Source organism: Canis lupus, chromosome 25, assembly GCF_003254725.2.
Source record: "Canis lupus dingo isolate Sandy chromosome 25, ASM325472v2, whole genome shotgun sequence".
Lineage (NCBI taxonomy): Eukaryota > Metazoa > Chordata > Mammalia > Carnivora > Canidae > Canis > Canis lupus.
Window position 1 is genome coordinate 23662174 of NC_064267.1, and position 20721 is coordinate 23682894.

The 20721-nt window shown below is 39.9% G+C and overlaps 1 protein-coding gene across 1 annotated transcript in view; it reads left to right on the top strand.

Annotated features, from left to right (window-relative positions):
* GALNTL6 (polypeptide N-acetylgalactosaminyltransferase like 6) overlaps positions 1-20721 on the top strand; it is a 1158724-nt gene that overhangs the window by 1113095 nt on the left and 24908 nt on the right. Inside the window, exon 11 of the mRNA XM_025462860.3 lies at positions 18293-18409. Within this exon, the coding sequence (XP_025318645.1) occupies positions 18293-18409 (117 nt within the window). The remainder of the gene's footprint in view (positions 1-18292; positions 18410-20721) is intronic.

Sequence of the window (20721 nt, forward strand, 5' to 3'; positions counted from 1 at the left end):
ATTTGGCTCTATTGTCCTGGCCTCACCTCTGTTTCTTTACATAAGTCAGCTCCATAGTTCTGCCGGAACTGAGACTGAGACTGCTACCAAACTGAGTCCTGATGTCTCCTCCAATGGCCAGCCGGCACTAGTTATCACTCCAACTCTGATTGAGAGTAAGCCAAACAGAGACATTGAGGTCTACAATTAGTAAGTATGGGGCTTTCTTGAGGCCTTAACATAAGAGGTGGGATCCTGGGTCTGCCACTGACTTATTGCAACATATCAATTCCTTGTGTAGCAGGTTGAGTGATGGCCCACAAAAAAAGGTATGTCCACATTTTAATTCCCAGAGCCTATGTACGTGATTTTATTTGGAAAAAAAAAAAAGAGTCTTTGCCATGAAATTAAGTTAAGAGTCTTAAGATGAGAACTGTCCTGAACTACCTAAGCAGACCCTAATGCCAATGACAAGTATCGTTATAAAGACACACAGAGAAGCGACACATAGCAGGGAAGGCTATGTGACGACAGTGGAAGACATTGGGCTGAGTAGCCACAAGCCAAGGAATACCAGCATCTACCAGAAGCTTGAAGAATCAAGAATAAAACCTCCCGTAGAGGCTCTGGAAGGAGCACAGGCCAGCCAACACCTTGATTCTGGGCTTCTGACCTCTACAACTGGGAGATAATGCATTTCTATTGTTTTAATTTACCAGGTTTGTGTTCATCTGTTAAAGCAGCTACAGGAAATGCATATCTTTTGGTTTCCTCATAGCAAAATAGAAGTAATGATCATACCTACTTCACTGAGTTGTTGTGATGATCAAATGAAATAATCCATAGAAAGCATGTAGCATAGGGTCTAATATAGCAAGCTCTCAACAAACAGTTAGCTATTATTATTTACAGTCATTGAAACCCTGGTTTGCATTACATATGGTTGGAGGAGGCAACATGTACTTCAGTCAACAAGAGAATGATTGAGAGTAATTGTTTCGTGCATGAGATATCTCTCAGTTGTGGTGTGTGTGTGTGTGTGTGTGTGTGTGTGTGTGTGTGTGTCTGTGTGTGTTTAAAGCAAAAACTACAGCCATTTTCTTGTCTACTAGTACCCACAGGTACAGGGAAAATATTTCGCATGCACTCCAAAAAGCAAGTTCTGAGTTCTCATATGTCTCTTTATTGGAGTGGAAAGAAATCTATATATGTGATAAGCATGTGAAACAGACTTTACAGGCCACCAGATTTATAAAGAAAGGTTACTTTGTACGGCAAACTTTGTGTTTGTCCATATGTACATTTTTCTGGAGAGTTCATAGCTTTCATCAGATTGTCAAGGAAAGATTGTGACTCCAAAAGAAGTTTAATATCACTTACATAAAATGACACTGACAGCCTTGAATGAAAAGATGAAAACTAAGCTCAAAATATAAATGAGGCAAGTACCACATTCAGCTGGAGGACCACCTGTGGCTCAAAAAAAGTCACTGTTGGAGCTTTACCCATGGCCTTATTCCAGCAATAAAAAGAGATGAGTCAGGATTTTGGTAAGGATTTGAGAGATGAATGCAAGCAAGTGGCTTTGGGGCTCTAGCAATCTCCTCACTAGGACTAGCATGTGTGTAGTGCAGAAAGTGGATATGAAACATATCCAATGAAATCTCCTAGCAATAAACTCCAATTAAATTATCTGAAAAATACAATCTTCAGAGAAGCCTCTTGGTGAACCCCTAAGATCAATTGCAAAAATAATAATAAATAGCTGTCATTGTGACCCTTCTTATTCATCAGCAGAGAAACTAACAAGAAAAGTAGTTAACCATCTTCCTTATTAAAAAGGAGGTTATTGAGTTAGCACTATGTGTTATGGACTGAATTATGTCCCCCAAAATTCATATGTTGAAGTCCTAACACTTCAGCAATATAACTATATTTGAACAGAGAGCCTTTTAGGAGGTAATTAAGGTTAAATGAAATCATAAGCATGGGGCCCTAACCCGATAGGACTGGTATCCTTATAAGAAGAAGAAGCACCAGGTCTGCACATAAGGAAAAGACCGTGTGAGGACATAGCATGAAGACAGCCATCTTCAAGCCAAGGAGAGAGGCTTTACAAGAAATCAACCCTGCCAACACCTTGATCTTGGACTTTCAGCCTCTAGAACTGAGAAATCAATTTCTGTTGTTGAAGCCTCCCAGTCTGTGGTATTTTGCTCTAGTAACCCTAGCTGACTACTACACCAAAAACGACGCCAGGGCCTGAGGCTATGGAAACGATGGAGGCATAGCTTCTCCCCAAGGGCTCCGATGGGATCCTCTGCCAGAGACGAGAAGCCAGCCCTTGCTGGCCTCCCAAAGCCCCTGACACTGAGATAGGGCTTACCTGACTTTCGCTTGAAACTGCGTGGACTGGCTGTTTAGGTTGTTCATGTACCCACGATCCCTAGCCTAGAGCTAGACTCATGTTGAGTTTTTCTGAGAACTCGGTTGCTTTGTTCTGCATTGTTTTGTTGTAGTTTTTGTTCTGCTCTATTTCCAGAGGGAAATATAGTCTCACTGTCTCCCAGAGAAAAGATAACTCTTGGCTTTGAGAATCAATTGTTCATATCAAAATCTTAAAAAAAAATGCAACCTGGTCATTTTCAGACTGGGTGGTCATTACTCACTGAATCTGAGTAATCACATTGACAGTTAACTTGAGAAGAGGTACATTATATGAAATGCTCAGATTAAAAGTAGATATAAGGTTATTGTTCAGAAAGCTGGCTGGAGGATCCAAGCATTTTGAGATCATTACACTAACCATTACATAAGATGGTGCCCCAGAGTAGAATGTGTGGTGTCACTGGTTTGAAGGGAGTACATTTGCTTTTTTATAGGAAATATTAATCAGTAGCCTTTATTAGTTTTGTATGAACTTCTCTGACATAGTGATGGAATGTGGGTCAGTATGACTCAGAATTTTAAGGCTAGGTCTTCAAATCTCACTATTTTGATTCCCCATTTGTTTGATTTTTATAGCAGGAGGTAAGAAAGAGAATGGAAATACTTTTACTACTATTCAGTTGTGTCTGCTACAAAATGGAAATGATATGGCTCCATAATATAAGGCCCACAGAGAAACATTACAGGGAAGTAATTATACCATGAAATATTTTATAAATATTACAGTATAGTTTAGTATCCCAAATGCAATTTAACGTTTCCACCTTTTTTCCCTTAAAGATCCAAGTCACCTCTTTTAATATGCTGACTGTGTTTAACAGTGATGAAATTTACAATAGAAAACTCAGACCCTGAATTATCGTACTTGAAAATAAGGACAATTTGCTGACCTTCCTTAGAGGGATGGCTGTTAAACTCAAGAATGAGTTCAAGAGAATCTACTTCTCTGGAGAACTTTAAAAGCCCATAGATTATCATGTGTCTTGGGGATTTTGCTGCAATCCTGTCCAGTGTCAAAGGGTCACATCCTTCTCAGAACCAACCCATAATTTTGATTGCAGATCTTCATTAACAAATGGTTCTAAATTTTACACAAGAGCTTAACATCTCTATACTAGACAAGCTTTTAAACCTGTCCACATTTCGACAATCTGACCTGAATTTGGAGGAAGAATTATTTTATCTAGACACTGTGTTGTGTGAGTAGTTTTTCAAGTACTAAGAAGTTGCTTTATTTTTAATGCCCTTGGCTTTGGGGATAACACTGAAAGTGACTTTTCAGGATTATATTGGAACTGGAGCAAATCTTAGATTTATTGGCAATTCATAGATGAATCTAACCATTGGGAGAAGTGTTTGTATTCATAAAATAGCAATCCAGGAAAAAAAAATGAAAGGAACAGTAAATGTCAGGACATTAAAAGATAACATGCTTGCCCAGCCCAATGTGGCTCAGTCTGAGCAGACGGCACCATGTCATTTTCTGAGGAATGGTAGAGGAGCTATGATGACTAACCATTTCTGGCTCAAGTCCATTCTAGGGTTTCTTCCTACAATCTGGGACTGAAATGGTGCCACTCCTCCTTCACAGAACCCAAGCCAGCTCCTCCTGTGGTTTGCATTTGTCTTCAAAGCAGTATTTCCTGCTTTTAAACCTCTTGATGCAGGTGCAATTAGTGTTATTAGTAGTGTAGAAATAGCTCTTCCTGGAGATTCCTTCCCTCCCCAGAACACAGGAAAAATCACATTAACTCCTGACTTAAAATGCCTTTTCTGATTTTCAGATATCCTTTTAACAGTTTTCCTGTAGATATTCTCAAACTCTCACTATAAAATTCTCCTTTGGATCTTCTTTTCCCTCCTATTTTCCACCTTTAACTTACTCACCTGGGTCTCGTAAATTGCAGGAAGAAAAGGGGGACACAAGTAAATCTGTTCATCTCCTAAATGACTCCTTACAACTCTTTTAAAATGTCTTCTCTCAGGTTCTGACATGCCATACTTTTTCATCACACTATGCATGTATATATAATTCATACCAAAACATGAGTAATTTTCACCCAAGCTTTTAAAAATTTTTGTTCAGTCAAACCAGTTATTGGTCATTCCCTCATCATACAATGTCTCAATTCCAACAGTGCATGCAGGAGAGAATTTATGCTAAAATATTTCTTTCCTTGACATCATGAAATTCCAACATCAGAACTTAAGGAAAGAGATCCAGACCAAAAAAAAAAAAATTCATAGTTTTGCAAAAATTCCAATCACGAAATGGACAGAAGACATGAGCAAAAATTTCTTCAAAGAAGACCTACACATGGCCAACAAGCACATGAGACAATGCTCTACATAACTTGCCATCAGGGAAATACAAATCAAAACCACAGTGAGATACCATCTCACACCAGTGAGAATGGTGAAAATTAACAAGACAGGAAACAGCAAATGTTAATGAGGATGTGGAGAAGGAGGAACCCTCTTGCACTGTTGGTGGGAATGCAACCTGGTACAGCCACTCTGGAAAACTGTGGAGGTTCCTGGAGAAGTTAAAAATAGAGCTACCTTACGACCCAGCAATTGCATTACTGGGTATTTACCCCAAAGATACAGATGTAGTGAAACGCCAGGACACCTGCACCCCAACGTTTATAGCAGCAATGGCCACAATAGCCAAACTGTGGAAAAAGTCACGATGTCCTTCGACAGATGAATGGATAAGGAAGATATGGTGTATATATACAATGGAATATTACTCAGCCATCAGAAAGGACAAATACTCATCATTTGCTTCAGTGTGGATGGAACTGGAGGGTATTATGCTGAGTGAAATAGTCAATCGGAGGACAATCATCATATGGTTTCATTTATACAGGGAATATAAGAAATAGTGAAAGGGATTATAAGGGAAAGGAGGGGAACTGAGTGGGAAAATTTAGAGAGGGAGACAAACCATGAGAGACTCCCAACTCTGGGAAACAAACAAAGGTTGCAGAAGAGGAGGTGGGAGGGGGGATGGGGTAACTGTGTGACTGGCACTGAGGAGGAAATTAGATGGCATGAGCACTGGGTGTTACACTATATGTTGGCAAATTGAATTTAAATAAAAACAAATGTAAAAAAAATTCATAGTTTCAAAAGCCTTCAAACTTCCATTTTTGTAGATTCAAAAGAACAAAACTGTTCCATATCCTCTGCTTTACAAAGGATATAACTGGCTGTTGGACCTAAAAGGAGGTATTTTCTAGTCAACTGTGTAGATCAAAATATAGTTGTCACTCTTCTGCCATTTTCTTACTTTTCAAAAAATAGAATTTTTAAGAAATTCAGATTTAAATTTTAGAGTCTCATTCAAAGGTTGGAAAATTATTTCTCCCAATCCCCCAGGGTTGCTTCTCTTGTACCACCACAGCGTCCCTGGAGTCCAGTGTCTATGGGGAGCTACATATTTCCCTTCAGTCATGGACCTCAATGACTTGATGGTCACTTCTTCCTGTTGGCTTGGCCAAGGGCTTTGCCAAAGCTTCCTGAGAGTTTTTAGTTTTAACCCTGTTTCAGCCTCTCTATCTAGATCAGACTCCAACCCAATTTTGGACTAGGATCACTTTTTTTCTAAACCCAAGGACTCCTAGCCTTCTTTAATCCTCAATATACATTTGAGTTCAGTAAAGCATTTGCCACAGATTTAACACCCCAAATTGCACTGTTCTCATCATAACCATTACCACAATATAATATAAAGATCATGAGTCTAGGAATGAGAGACACGGTGCAAATCCTGCACTCCATCTATTGGTTTTGTCATCTTAGGCAAACCACTTACTATCCAAGAGCCTCAGCGGCAAATGTGAATGAATGCATAGTGTGGTGGTGGTACAGATTAACAAGCAAAATAATGGTTGTGAGAGCACTCAGTTTAGTATGAAGTAGGTACTGTGATTTTTTTCCTTCTATTAGGGAAGAGTTGCCTATCTTAAACCCAATAAAAAGTGGCTTATTTATGCAGATCTTCCTCTGGATCTGTTTATGAAAATAAACTTGTTGTTGGCAAATAACACTTAACTTAAAAGTTCTATTCTGACGCTGGATATGTTTCACAAACAATACTCACAATACTTCAAGTGGAAGGACATAGTTTTAGAAAAAGACTATTTAGAGCAGAACACATACAAATCTGAAGGTCCTATGGTGATATATCTGCCATGAGCTCAGCTTTTTCTTGCATAATGTAAGCCAGGCTTCTGAAATGAGTAGTTCTAGTAAGTCCCAGGGCAAGAGAGAGATGCCAAAGCAATTACATTTATGATAAATTCAGAAGAGGAAAATGTGCATGAGCTAGGAAGAAAATCTCTATGGGCATAATTTCAAGGAAAGGCAGTAGTTGGTCTCTGCCAGCAGTCATTGTAAGCCACAAGCATGGAGCAATTAAAGATGGAATGGGTCTGTTCAAGCAAAAATGGTGTGATGGCCATGACACAGAACCTTAAAAAGTAAAAGGTCTTACAAGGATAATGAAAGCACTTTTAATGTTTTCTATTTACATATTTATGTTTTTAATTTCTAAAAGCATTTCAAGAATTTTTTTGAGTTTCAAATGAATCAGAGCAGAGTTTATATGTATTTCTATTCTCAAGTCTCCCCATCCCCCAAATGCTGTTTTTTTATTCTATTTTTCCCTATATCTACCTTTTCCCCTCACTGTCAAGCTTCTTATAAGAGGCTTCCAGAGGCACCTGGGTGGCTCAGTGAGTTGAGCATCAGACTCTTGATTTTGGCTTGGGTCATGATCTCAGGGTTGTGGGATCAAGCGCCACCCCAGGGAGCATAGTTAGGACTCTCTCTGTCTCCCTCTGCCTCTCCACCACTATCCCCCCTCTTAAAAAAGAAAGGGGAGCTCCCATTTTTTGACTTTAGCCTTCACCTCCCAATTTTCCTCAGCCCACCTGGCCATCTATCTCCTGCCGTCAGTTACCCCACCATAGGAATTGTCCTTGGAAAGGACCACCAGTGACTTCCTAACCACTAAATCCAATTCTTCCAGTTCTCACCCTATCTGACCACTCTAAGGGATTTGATGCTGTCAACTCTCTCGCCCACTTCTTGAAACTCTTTGGTCTTCTTTCTAGTCTTTTTTTTCACTTTTGCTTTCTTTTCCTTGCTAGCCTTTCTTTGCCCCCTTCCCAAAGAAAGCATTCCCCAGAATCCTATCCTCAGTCTTCTTCATATGCTTTGCTTACATGCTACAATGTCCTTGTATGACTTCAATTATTACTCACATGTTACTGCATCAGTCAGGATGCAGTCAGGACCCAGAAATGATACCAGTAATTTCAACAAGGAAATTTTAATACAAAGAAAATCACGAACTAGTAAAAGGGGTAAAATGGACTCTAAAGTGTATAGAAGCAGCAACCTCATAAAGCAGTAGCTACCTTCAGGATTGAGGGGATGTGAACAAGACATGAACTTAGAAACGTAGAAGAGCACTACCCTTCTTCCCCCACCAAGGTTGAGATTCAGTTTCATTTGATACCATTTGCCTGCTATAATAAGCATGCAGCTTGGCGGTGGTGAAGAAACTTGCAGGGCGCAGCAGCCACTACTAATCTATGAGGGCCACTCAAGTGAGGTTGGCTACTTTCTACCACCCTACTCTACCTGCCAATTGACTATGACATGGACACACACAATGGAAGGAGTGAGCCCTCTTCTTGCTCTGCCCATTAGTGTCTCTCCAGCACCTTCTATGGGTAAAGCCTAAAACAGTAGCTGCTGACAAGGAAAAATGTCCACAGGGTCCATCTTGTGTATCACAAAGCAAGACAAAGAGGGATGGATTTGGAGTTGGGAGAGAATATATTAGTAATTGGCACAGTAGATCATTTCTAAACTTGTATTTCTTACCTTGATCTCTCTTCTAAAGTTCAGATTTCTGAATATCTATATATAGATACCACAAAGATACTTCAAACTCAGCATATCTTCTTCATTATCCACATACAGTTGTCAAGACCTGTAAATACTATCTGAACAATGTGTCTGGAATATATCTCTTTTTTTTAATACATACATATATAGCCTATCACTATCACCGCATAGTACAAATTCTCATCAATTAGAACTAGTACCCATGTTGATAATTGCATAACTCTCCATCTGTCTTTTCCACTAACAGTAGAATTTACTGTCTAAAACAAGCTTTCCTTCTCAGTAAGATCTAATAATTCTCTTTGCCAACAGAACAAGGTCCACATTCCTTATTTTTATATTCAAGGCCCTTCACAATTCTACCTCCCCAGTCTCATTGCTCACTGCATTTCAGTACTACTACTACCAGTAATACTATAAAGCTTAGCATTTATTGAGCACTTAATATGGGCCAGACAGTAATGTAAACACCTTATATGTATAATCTCATTTAATCCTCACATCAGATTTACCAGGTAAGTATTGTTATTGCCTTCATTTTTCAGAAGAGGAAACTAAGACAAAAGGAAGTTAAGTAACTTGGCTAAAATCACACAGTTGGTAAATGTGGAAATCAAAATCTAAACTTGAGCAGTCTAATTTCACAATCTGTGCTCTTACATACATTATAATTCTCTCTAAGAAATTAATGTAAGAGTAAATCTAACTGATGAGGGAAATGATTTGTACACTGAAAACTATAAAACAGGGATGCCTTGGTAGTTCAGTGGTTGAGCATTTGTCTTCAGCTCAGGGTGTGATCCCGGGGTCATGGGATGGAGTCCTGCCTTGGGCTCCCCGCAGGGAGTCTGCTTCTCCCTCTGCTTATGTTTCTCCCTCTCTCTGTGTGTCTCTCATGAATAAATAAATAAAATCTTTTTAAAAAAGAGAGAGAACTATAATACATTGTTGAAGAAAATTTTAAAACATCATGATTAATGGAAAGGCATTCCATGTTCATGGAATAGAAAACAATATTGCTAATACTACCCAAAAATACTATGTCAATACTTCTCAAAGAAATCTATGGGTGCATTGTAATCTCTATCAAAATCCCAATGGTGTTTTTTGCAACAACAGAAAAACTTATTCTAAAATTCATGGAATCTGAAAGTAACTCAAATAGCCAAACAACATTGAAAAAGAAGAACAAAGTTGTAGGACCCACATTTCCTAATTTCAAAACTTAACACAAGGCTACAGTAATCAAAAAATTGAAGTATTCTTGTGATCCAGCAATCCCACTTCTGGTATATATCCAAAGGAAATGTCCATTGCAGTATTATTCACAATAGCCAAGACACAGAAACAACCTAAAAGCCCATTAATGGAAGAAAGAATAAAGAAAATAAGATATGTGTGTGTGTGTGTGTGTGTGTGTATAAAATGGATTATTATTTGGCCATAAAAAATAAGAAAACCTTGCCTTTTTTGATAATACAGATGGACCTTGGAACATTATGCTAAATGAAATAAGTCAGACAGAGAAAGACAAATATTGTATGCTCTCACTATTGTATAAAATCTAAAAAAATTTAACTCATAGAGAATAGAATAGAGAGGTACAGGAGAAATAGGAAATGTTGATCAAAAGGCACAAACCAGTTATAAATTGAATAATTTCTAGGGATCTAATACATAGTACAGTGGCTATAATTAATAATACTGTATTATATCTTGAAAGTTAAGAGAGTAAATCTTTTTTTTAAAGATTTATTTATTCATTCATGAGAGACACAGAGAGAGAGAGAGGCAGAGACACAGGCAGAGGGAGAAGCAGGCTCCAAGCAGGGAGCCCGATGTGGGACTCAATCCCAGATCCCGGACTCACAGCCTGAGCCAAAGGCAGACACTGAACCGCTGAGCCACCCAGGCGTCCCAAGAGAGTAAATCTTAATTGTTATCAACCCTCCCAACAAAAAAAGGTAATTTAGTAAGGGAAAGAGGTGTTAACTAACCTTATTACAGTAATCATTTCACATATATATATGTGTGTATCAAATCATGTTATACACTTTAAATTTATATATCTTATATATTGAGATATTACTGATATATTAATATATATTACTGATATATATTAAAACAATACATATTAATATAATAATTAAATTTCAATAAAGCTGGAAAGGGAGTGTAGTAATGGCTAAGGACAGATACATCAACCAGTGGAATAAAATAGAGAACCCAAAAAATAAACCCTCACTTACATGGTCAATTATTTTTTTGACAAGATCATTCAATGCAGAAAGGACAAAGTATGCTGGGAAGACTGGATACCCACTGTTAGTGGGTCATGTCCCCCAAAATTCGTATATTGAAATCCTAATCCCCAGTACCTCAGAATGTAACCTTATTTGGAAAGAGGGTTGTTGCAGTTGTAACTAGTGAAGATGAGGTCATATTGGAGGAGAGTAAACCTCTAATCCAATGTGACTGGTGTCCTTATAAAAATGGAAAACTTAGACATAGGCATGCATAGGTGAATGCCATGTAAACATAAAGATAGAAATCTGAGTGATGCATATACAAGCCAAAAAGTGTCAAACTGGAAGCTAGGAAAGAGGCATGGAATATATTCTGCCTCAGAGCCCTCAGAAAGAATTGACCCCGCCAATGCTTTGATCTCAGAATTCTAGCCCCTAGAGCTGTGATACAACACATTTCTGTTGTTTAAGCCACCTAGTTTATAGGACTTTGTTATGGCAGCCCTAGCAAAATAATATATCCACTTTCAAAAGAATGAGGATGGAACTTTATCTTATATCATATGCAAATTTTAACTCAAAGTGGATGAGACCTAAACACAAGGGCACAAAATTCTTAGGATAAAATTTAAGAGGAAATCTTCATGGCATTGGACTTGGCAATGGTTTCTTAAATATGACACCAAAAAGAGGCAACAAAAATAAAAATAGATAAATTGTATTTGATTAAAAATAAAAACATTTGTGCATCAAAAGATACTATAAACAGAGCAAAAGGCAACTCCACAAAATAGGAGAAAACATTTGCAAACCATGTATCTCATAAGAGATTAATATCCAGAATGTTTTTTTAAATTCCTATGATTCAACAACAAAAAAACAAACCCCAATTCAAAAAAGGAATAGGACTAAATAGACATTTCTCTGTAAATGCCTCTGTAAAAGACACATAAAGCCTGATAAATGCATAAAAGGGCATTCCATATCATTAGTCATTAGGGAAATGAAATCAAAACTAATGAGATACCACTTTGCTCTCACTATGATGGTTATTATCAAAAAGAGAAAACAACAAGCATTAGCAAGGATATGAAGAAACTGGAACCATTGTACACTGCTGGTAGGAATGTAAAATGGTGCAGCCACTATGGAAAACAGTATGGTGGTTTCTCAAAAAGATAAATATAGAATTATCGGCATATACCCAAAAGAACTGAAAATGAGTAAGCAAACAGATATATGTATGCCAATGGTCACAGCATCATTTTTTATGATAGCCAAAAGGTAGAAACAACCCCAGTGTCTATCAATGGATGAAAAGAAATAAAATGTGGTGTGTATGTATATTAATATGTATATTACATGCAATGCAGTATCATTCAGCCTTGAAAAGAAACAAAGCTCTAATATAAGTTGTAATGTGGATAAACCTTGGAAATATTATACTAAGTGAAATAAGCATGATGCAAAAGAACAAACATGGTATGGTTCCACTTATCTGAGACATCTAAAAAAGGAAATTCAGAAGTACCTGGGTGGTTCAGCCAGTTAAGCATCTGACTCTTGATTTCAAGTCAGATCATGATCTCAGGTCCTGAGATTGAGCCCCACATCCAGCTCCATGGTCAACACGGAGTCTGCTTGAGATTCTCTCTCTCCCTCTCCCTCTCCCTCTCCCTCAAGCCCCTCTCCTTGACTCTTTCTCTCTCTCAAATAATAAATAAGTCTTTAAAATAAATAAATAAATAAATAAATAAATAAATAAGTCTTTAAAAAAAGTAAAATAGACAAATTCATAGAATCAGTAGAATAGAGTCAACCAGAGGTGGGATAAGTGGGGAAATTATTGTTTAACGGCTACCGAGTTGCTATTTTGAGAGATGAAAACAGTCTTGAATATAGTGGTGACGGTTAAACAGAATTTTGTGTGTACTAATGCCATTGAATTTTACACGTGAAAATGGCAAACTTCATACTATGTATATTTTACCACAATTTTTTTTAAAAGCCCATGAATTGATGTTGAAGGCTTGGGAGACTGGAAAGGAGAAGAAAGGAGAAGAGCATTCAGTATTAAGAGCCAGAATCAACAGACAGCTAATTGGGGATGAGGGTGAGATGTCTAAGGTGACACCCAAGTTGCCAGACTGAGATCTTGGATATCTGCTTATAACATCAAGATTAACAGGTGATCAGGAGTAAAGAATAGGTCTGGAGTGATGGGCCACAGCTTGTTCAGTTGTAGTCTCTTTGTATTTGAAGTGCCTGTGGGGCATCTCACAGTGTAATAGAAATAGGATCTGACTGTGACATCACCACACTTACCATCATAGTTGATACAGCTGAGAAAGTAAATAAGCAAATAAATAGTAGCTAACATCTACTGACCTCTTGCAGCGTACTAACACCATGCTAAGCACTTGGCATGTATCAATTCAATCTTCTCAACCAACCTCAGAAGGTCGATTGTCCTCATTTTACAAAACTCATGCTGAGTCATGACTATGCGCCATTCCCTTGCACTGTCACGCCTCCATGTATGTGTTCATTTCTGATCCCTAAGGCTAGAGTGTCCTTCTGTCATTTCACTCAGAAGATTCAATTCCACTTGTCCTCTAGAGCCCCTTCCAATGTCATCAGTTCTAAGTGCCCCAAGCTGTCTTGCTCAGAATTGATCATTTCCTCTTCAATCCTCACTCAGCATTTAGTAATCTAACAAAATGCCTTCCAAGTGCCATCTCCCGGCTAAGGTTGTAAGCTCCTTGGGAGCAGGAACTGTTTTTCTTTTGTCCTGGGATCTCCATCAGTACTTCTCAAAGCACCTTTCATTCAGAAGCACTCTTTATAAGTAGACTTTTTATAAATGGATGGATAAGCTTTTAAAAGGAATACGTGGCTAAGGTTAGGGGGAACCTGTTTTTGTACTGGTGAGGAGAACCCAGACCTGCTTGGTCTCCATTCAGTTCTTTCTCCATACCACCCTACCATCTTTTTTCTTTCTAGCTCAACACACAAAACTGCATCCTAAAACCAACCACTGTCCATGAAAGAGAAGTGTCTTGATTCCTTTCATCATGTTAAAAATTCTTAACAGAAATATTGGGAATCTCAAGCCTTTTTCTTCCACTCATGTGCTCTCTAATGTCCTCACTAGACCTCAAACTACATAAAGGAGGGGACCAATTTTGTTGTTATTGTTGTTGTTGTTAAATTCAAATGTATTTTTATCAAATATTTGTATTGAGATATAATTGACATAAAACATTATATTAATTTCATATGTACAACACAATGATGTTTTCTCTTAGCAACTTTCAAATATACAACACAGTATTATTAACTATAATCAGCATGCTGTGCATTACATTCCCAGGATTTATTTATTTTATAACTGGAAGTTTGTACCTTTTGACCCTCTTTGCTTATTTCACCTACCCCAGCCCCCAGAAGTGATTATTTATTATTTTTCACTGTGTACCCAGTGTGTGTTATAGCGCCAAATTTATTGAGTGAATCATAAATCTTATTTAAAAGACCCTGATAAGGAGAGAATTATCAAACCATGTCTCTTAATTTGTTAAACTGAAGCTAGTCTCTAACAACCAACAGAATAACCAATCCTATACTTACTAGCCACCCTGACATTTATACCTCACTTCCCTTCTCTAGGACCTCTTTTTAAAAACTTCCTATGTTGGGGAGGGGGCAAAAAAAATGTTCATGCTGAGACTGACTTCTCTTGCAATCTGAGACATTCTCTACTCTCTGCTAGACCTTTTCCTAAGCCTTCCCCAAAAGAAGATTATCTCTGTAATCCTGTCATACATAATGATTTTCTTTTCCTCTATATTTCTCCAGCTTCCCACCCACTCCTAGTCAAGCACTACCTACCTTTCTAATCCTGTTCAGTGTCTCTCAGGATTTCTTGACACAATTTTAATGATGCCAAGCCCTGGAGCTGGACATCAAAAGAATAAAGCATGAATCGTATCTATCCTGTCATAGATTTAGTCAGTGTTCTGTGTCCTAGATTTGGGTGTGTGCATGTGTGAACTGCTTTACTTACAGCCAGATACAGAGCCCCTGTTGAAAAGGCATGAATCATTTATAAAGTTTCTTATCTCTATTTTTTAACTTTATTCAAACGAATAAACAATCTCTTCTATTGGAATTTTATTCACCTGTTTATTCATTTTATTTTATTTTTATTTGGATATAGTTGACACACAATGTTAGACTAGTTTCAGGCATGCAACAGAGTGATTTGACATTTATATATTCTGCTATGTGCGCCATGAGTGTCGCTCCTGTCCCATTACATCACTATTACAGTATCATTGACTATATCCCTTAGGCTCTGCCTTTCATTCCCATGATTTATTCATTCCCAAACTGGAAGGCCTCGATCTCCCACTCCCCTTCACCCCTTCTGCCCACTCCCACACTCCTCTCCCCTCTGATAACCAACAGTTTGCTCTCTGTATGGTTTTGTTGGAGTTGCATTTGTGAGCGAGAGGAGAGGACATGAGTTTGTACCTACGAGGTGAGGATAAAATGAAAGGGAAGAGAGAAGCAAGTGAGAAAGGCCTGGTAGTGAGAAAGGCATGAATCCAGGTGCCTCCCTTATCCTATATTCCCTAACATTTCCTTCTCTGGCACAACCGTGTGCTGGAATTTACACAGATGTAGATAATTATACCCTTGAAACTTGAAATTTGGCTTCCAAAGCAGTTTATCCCATTGTCGACACAGATGCCATTTGAGTGAGAATTTAGAAAATTCAAGAGTTTAGAAAATGATCTCCTCCATCCCTGCCAGAGCCCTCCAAGCTCGCAGCATTTGAGAAACCAAAACAAGGCTCTCTGATGGGCTTTGGGGTGTAGCCGCAGGCAGATTTGGCAGATTTGCCATTCGGCAGCCCTGGCTTGTATATATTCTTTTCTTCCCGACATCCTCCTCTCCCGAGAGCAGAGCCCCTCAGTGAGGGAGCACCGTGCCAGCCCATGGAGAAGAGCACACTTCTCCCTCGGTGGCCAACTGGCCATAAACCATAAGCAGCTGCTGTGTTTCCTGAATGTGGTTCAGAGCTTCTGGACTCAAGGAGAGGGAACAATAGTGCCCTGAAGGTGTCTCTGGCACAAACTGATGCTGGTTCTCTAAAGTGTGTCTCTGAGTTCAATGGTCCAGCAATGGAAAGAGTCCTGCTCAGAGTTCTGAGAGGCAGCTCTCAGGTTAGAGGCAGCTTTAGAAAACCAACAGACTGGATTCAGATAAGGAGATTAAGTGGGGGCTTTACGGAGTGTGCCAGGCTCAAGTCAGTGGCAAAAAAACTTTTGACCTTCTAGATGTTTCTATTTCACCACAGAAACTCAATCACACATCAAGGAATTGATTTTACAAAAAGCTGATTTTAGGCTTGGCTCCCCAAATTCCGCACCAAAATTCCTCCCTGGTACCACACCTCCCTGGAAGGTGGAGAAAAGAGAAGTGAGAGTGAATCAGGTGCACTTTGACAGCAGCCAAATCCATTCCCTGGCTTTCGGGATTTCCCACCCTACACGGAGGCAGGATACAAGTAATTTTCAAGGAGTGGGTAGAAAGCATTTTCCCAAATTCAGGGTTCAAATGTGGAGTTTAGGTTCCAGGAAAATGAACACAGTATCCACCTATGGTTTCATTTGTTAGTTTGGTTTTGTAAAAGTGTCCATAGCTTTCCTTGGATTCTCAGATAGGTCTGTAGACCAAACTAGGTTAAGAACTGCTGCCCTGGGCTCTACATTATTTCACAATTCCCTGTGAAATAAGGGACAGAGACCCTGAATATATAGTCCAACAGTGGGTGATGAACCCCTACTATTGCCAAATTCCCTGAATGGGGAAGTTGGTATCTACCACCTTGGTTCCCTCACAAATGATGCTATACCAACCTCTACTCCTACAGTAAGTGAAATAAGAAAGTGCTCTCTCCCCAACAATCCCATTCCAGCATCATTTATTCCTTTCATGATATATCTTCAGTATATTTCATTACAACCTTCTCCCTTCCTCTTGCCTCAGCCCCAGTAGGAATCAGTCCGCTTCAGCTGTCTTTCTCTCCTGGACAGACTCCTTTCCTTATCTGCTCATGCTCATTCTTGGCAAAAGGGCCTTGACTAAAATTATCACCTGAGTACATCCTGTCCTTGTTTCCATTCTTAACAATACCTAAGGGATTATTATAATCCAACACTATATAAAGGCATAAAAAGGATTGAGATATTTGAGCTTAGCGAAACGTTGACACCTGAGTAACAAACCATAAGCAACATCCAACTCTATCATGGGGTGCGGTTCCAATGTCAGCAGAATTGGTGAAAACCTCAGCCAGGCAGACTTCACAAAGGAACACATTTCCATGACCAGACTCTTTCTGTTGCTATTTCTTTCTTTTTTTTTTTTTTTGAAAGATTTTATTTATTTATTCATGAGAGACAGAGAGAGAGAGAGAGAGAGAGGCAGAGACACAGGCAGAGGGAGAAGCAGGCTCCATGCGGGGAGCCTGATGTGGGACTTGATCCTAGGACTCCAGGATTGTGCCCTGGGCCGAAGGCAGGCGCTAAACCACTGAGCCCCCCAGGGATCCCTCTGTTGCTATTTCTATTGTTGATACTTCACATAGTCCACTCTTTGCCTACCTCTAACCACTCAGTTCCTTACATCAGTATTAACACGATTATTTTAAGGAATTATTGGTCACTTTTTTCTCATTCTGCAACTTTTCAAAGTTCAGACTTCACATAGAGAACCTTCATCCAGTGTAGCATTGCACCAATAGTACCTTCATTCTTATTTTGTTAATACTCTAGAGTGACACTGAGTTCATCATCCAGGAGAAATTCTACACCATGATAACAGGTGTAGACCAGGATCATCCAGGCAAACTGGGACATGTCACCACATCCTGCACAGAACCATGCAGTGTGCTCAGTCATTCTCTTCTGTCACCCACTCTACTTGCATTTGCTGCTCCATATCAGATCTCTCTCCCAGCTAAGGCAGAAATAGTAGAAGATGCTCTGGTGCAAGAAGATAACAAATTCCAAGTTAAGAACCTCTTGAAGAAAAAAAAAAAATCGCCATTTTATGAAAGTCATGAACTTGAGGCTGCTTTCCATATTGCATTATCACACAGTCCTTTGCTGAGGCCAGCTGCAGTTTCCCTCTTACCTGCCCACTAGGCCATGTTATATTTAATTCCTTGATTTTTGCTCCACAAGTTGCATGTAAGTTTAAAGCATCATTCAGCAAACATGTAATCAGAAAGACAACTAATAAGGGGTGCCTGGGTGGCTCAGTTGGTTAAACATCTGCCTTTGGCCCAAGTCCAGACCTCAGGGTCCTGGGATCAAGCCCTGCACCTGCTCCCTGCTCAGCAGAATCTGCTACTCCTCTCCCCTCCCCCCTAGGCACAGACATGTGCACTTGCTCTACCCCCTCCCTCTCCCTCTGCCCCTGCCCCTGCTCATGGGTGAACCTGCTCATTTGTTCTCTCTCTCTCTCTCTCTCTCTCTCTCGCTTGCTCTCTTGCTCTCCCTCTCTCTCTTTCTCAAGTAGATTAAAAAGAAAACAAGATAACTACTGCTTCTAGCAGGATTGCCAAGAGCTAGGGGTGCAATCAAAACCAGCCCCGGGCTCATTTTTTCTTCTCTCCACAGATTCGAAACGTGGCAGCAAATCTGTGCGTGGACAGCAAGCATGGAGCGACGGGCACCGAGCTGAGGCTGGACATCTGTGTCAAGGATGGTTCCGAAAGGACATGGTCTCATGAACAGGTACATTGGCCGCGGGAAGTGACAGAAGCAAGCCGGGCTGAGGCAGGCATGGAGGGACAGGGGGAGGACAGATCTCTAAGTGGGACGTGTAGGACTTACAGTGGGGTCCTGCTCCTGCCACCAACCAGCTCTGTAGTCCAGCGAATTACTTACCTTCTTCGTTTCTGTCTGTCTCAGAGCAGATGTGACAATCAATTGAGATCATGCATGAAGACATGCTCTGAATAACAGAAAGGGTGGTAGAGACGTGCGTTGTGACCCTAGGCTCACATTTCTATTCCCGGAATGGTAACCATCAAACCACAGAAAGCCTATAGAGTGCCATGTAATCTCCCAACTAAATTTCACAGTTTTATTGAAAGACTCTTTGTTATTTTGTAAGTTTTGTGTGTGTGTGTGACCTTATCTAATCTTATTTTCCCCTCTGGCTACATGTTGAAAAGTATACTTTACATACACCTTTTGTTGCTGTAGCAGTCCGTAATCTTACACACAAAGGACAACTTTGAGGACAGTAACACCCCAACATGGACTTCATGGGATACTTTACAACCATTTACTGCCTTCGATTGAAAAGGATTTCAGTGCAATTCTGTTTATTAAGCAAGTTGCAATTCCTGACCCACTTTGAAAATTGATGGTCTTTATAAGGGATTTTCCTCACACCATGTCACTTGCAAAAGAGAAATGATAGTGGGTAGAATTGTGTCTGCCCCTCTTTATTGTCTTAATTTTTAATTATGAAAAATCAGGGATGCCTGGGTAGCTCAGTGGTTGAGCATCTACCTTTGGCTCAGGTTGTGATCTGAGATCCTGGGATCGAGTCCCACATCGGGCTCCCCATGGGAAGCCTGCTTCTCCCTCTGCCTATGTCTCTGTTTCTCTCTGTGTGTCTCTCATGAATAAATAAATAAAATATTTTTTAATTATGAAACATCAAATAGGAAACTATAAAAATATTCTGGCACACCTTGGTACACTCACTATACAGATTTAATAAGTATCCGCAGCTATTGCCATATTTTTTAAAAGAATAAAATTTACAGGTACAGTTAAAGCCCCTTCCCTATCCTACTCTCTTCTCTCCCTCTGCAAAAGGATACATCCCATGTTCAGGATAGTATAAATTGCCTGTGCTTTGTTTCCCAGAATTGCCCATAATCCCTCTCCTATGAAAATCGAAAACAATAGACAAGCAATTTCCAGTAAGGCTTTAGTTCTCTTCTATAGCTTGGATATTAAACTAGTGAAGACAAACTGTGCCCAGCCTAGGATCTTAAAGAGCTGTTCGGGTGTGCTGAGGTACATCACGTTAGCAACCCCCCTCCCCGTCCTCACCCCGCTGTCCCTTCCCACCCCACCTATAACCTACAGTACAATGCAGAGCAGCATGATTCAGGAAAGCAGCAGTGAATCGAGTGCACAGCACAGTCCAGAATTAATGCGATCGGTCAGTGAACCAACATTGCCCTTCCCCTTGCCAGTAATCTGGCCCTTGCACTCTCACCCACAGCCTCATGGTGTTCCAGAAGGACTGGGGGCCTTGTGGGCCTAGATTTCAGCCACTTTAACCTGTGTGACCTTGTGGAATTGTTGAATCTTTCTCTCTAAGATTTTATTTATTTAGAGAGAGAGAACTAGAAAGATAGCATGAGTGAGGAGGAGAGGAAGAAGCAAGTCCCCACTGAGCAGGGAGCCCAGGGCGGGGCTCGAACCCAGGCCCCTGGGATCATGACCTGAGCCGAAAGCAGTCAGTTAACTGACTGAGCCACCCAAGCGTCCCAGTTAAATTCTCTAAGCTGCGGTTCCCCCACCTCTAAATAGTGACAGGAATATTCACCTCACAAACAGGTTGATTATGAGAATAAACCATGTCTATGATATAACAGCATCCTGCACGTGTGGTAGGGGCTAAATAAATGTACTTTCCCTTCTGCTTTCTGACATGTCCTCCCCCAGAACACTTTATACTAAACCCAAATTAGAAATCTCTCCCAGGTCCAAGGCAGCCGCCAAAACCAAAAACTATTTATCATTCACTCAAATATATCCTGCTCAGTGTGCAGACACTTATCAGATGGGTTTTAAAGAAGGCTCTGCAGCTCCAGGATTTACTGATGAGAATAAAGTATCAGTAAAAGCTGACTTTCTGCTCCTTCACCCATCTTCTATGAGCACACAGGGGTGTGACCAGAGACGTGAGGGATAGTCTGGCCTGTCCTCTCCAAGAAGCAATTGTGATTTCACCCTGGAAGCAAGAGAGAAGGCTTCAGAGGCCTACCAGAGTGGAAAGGGATATTTTTTAAAGAAAA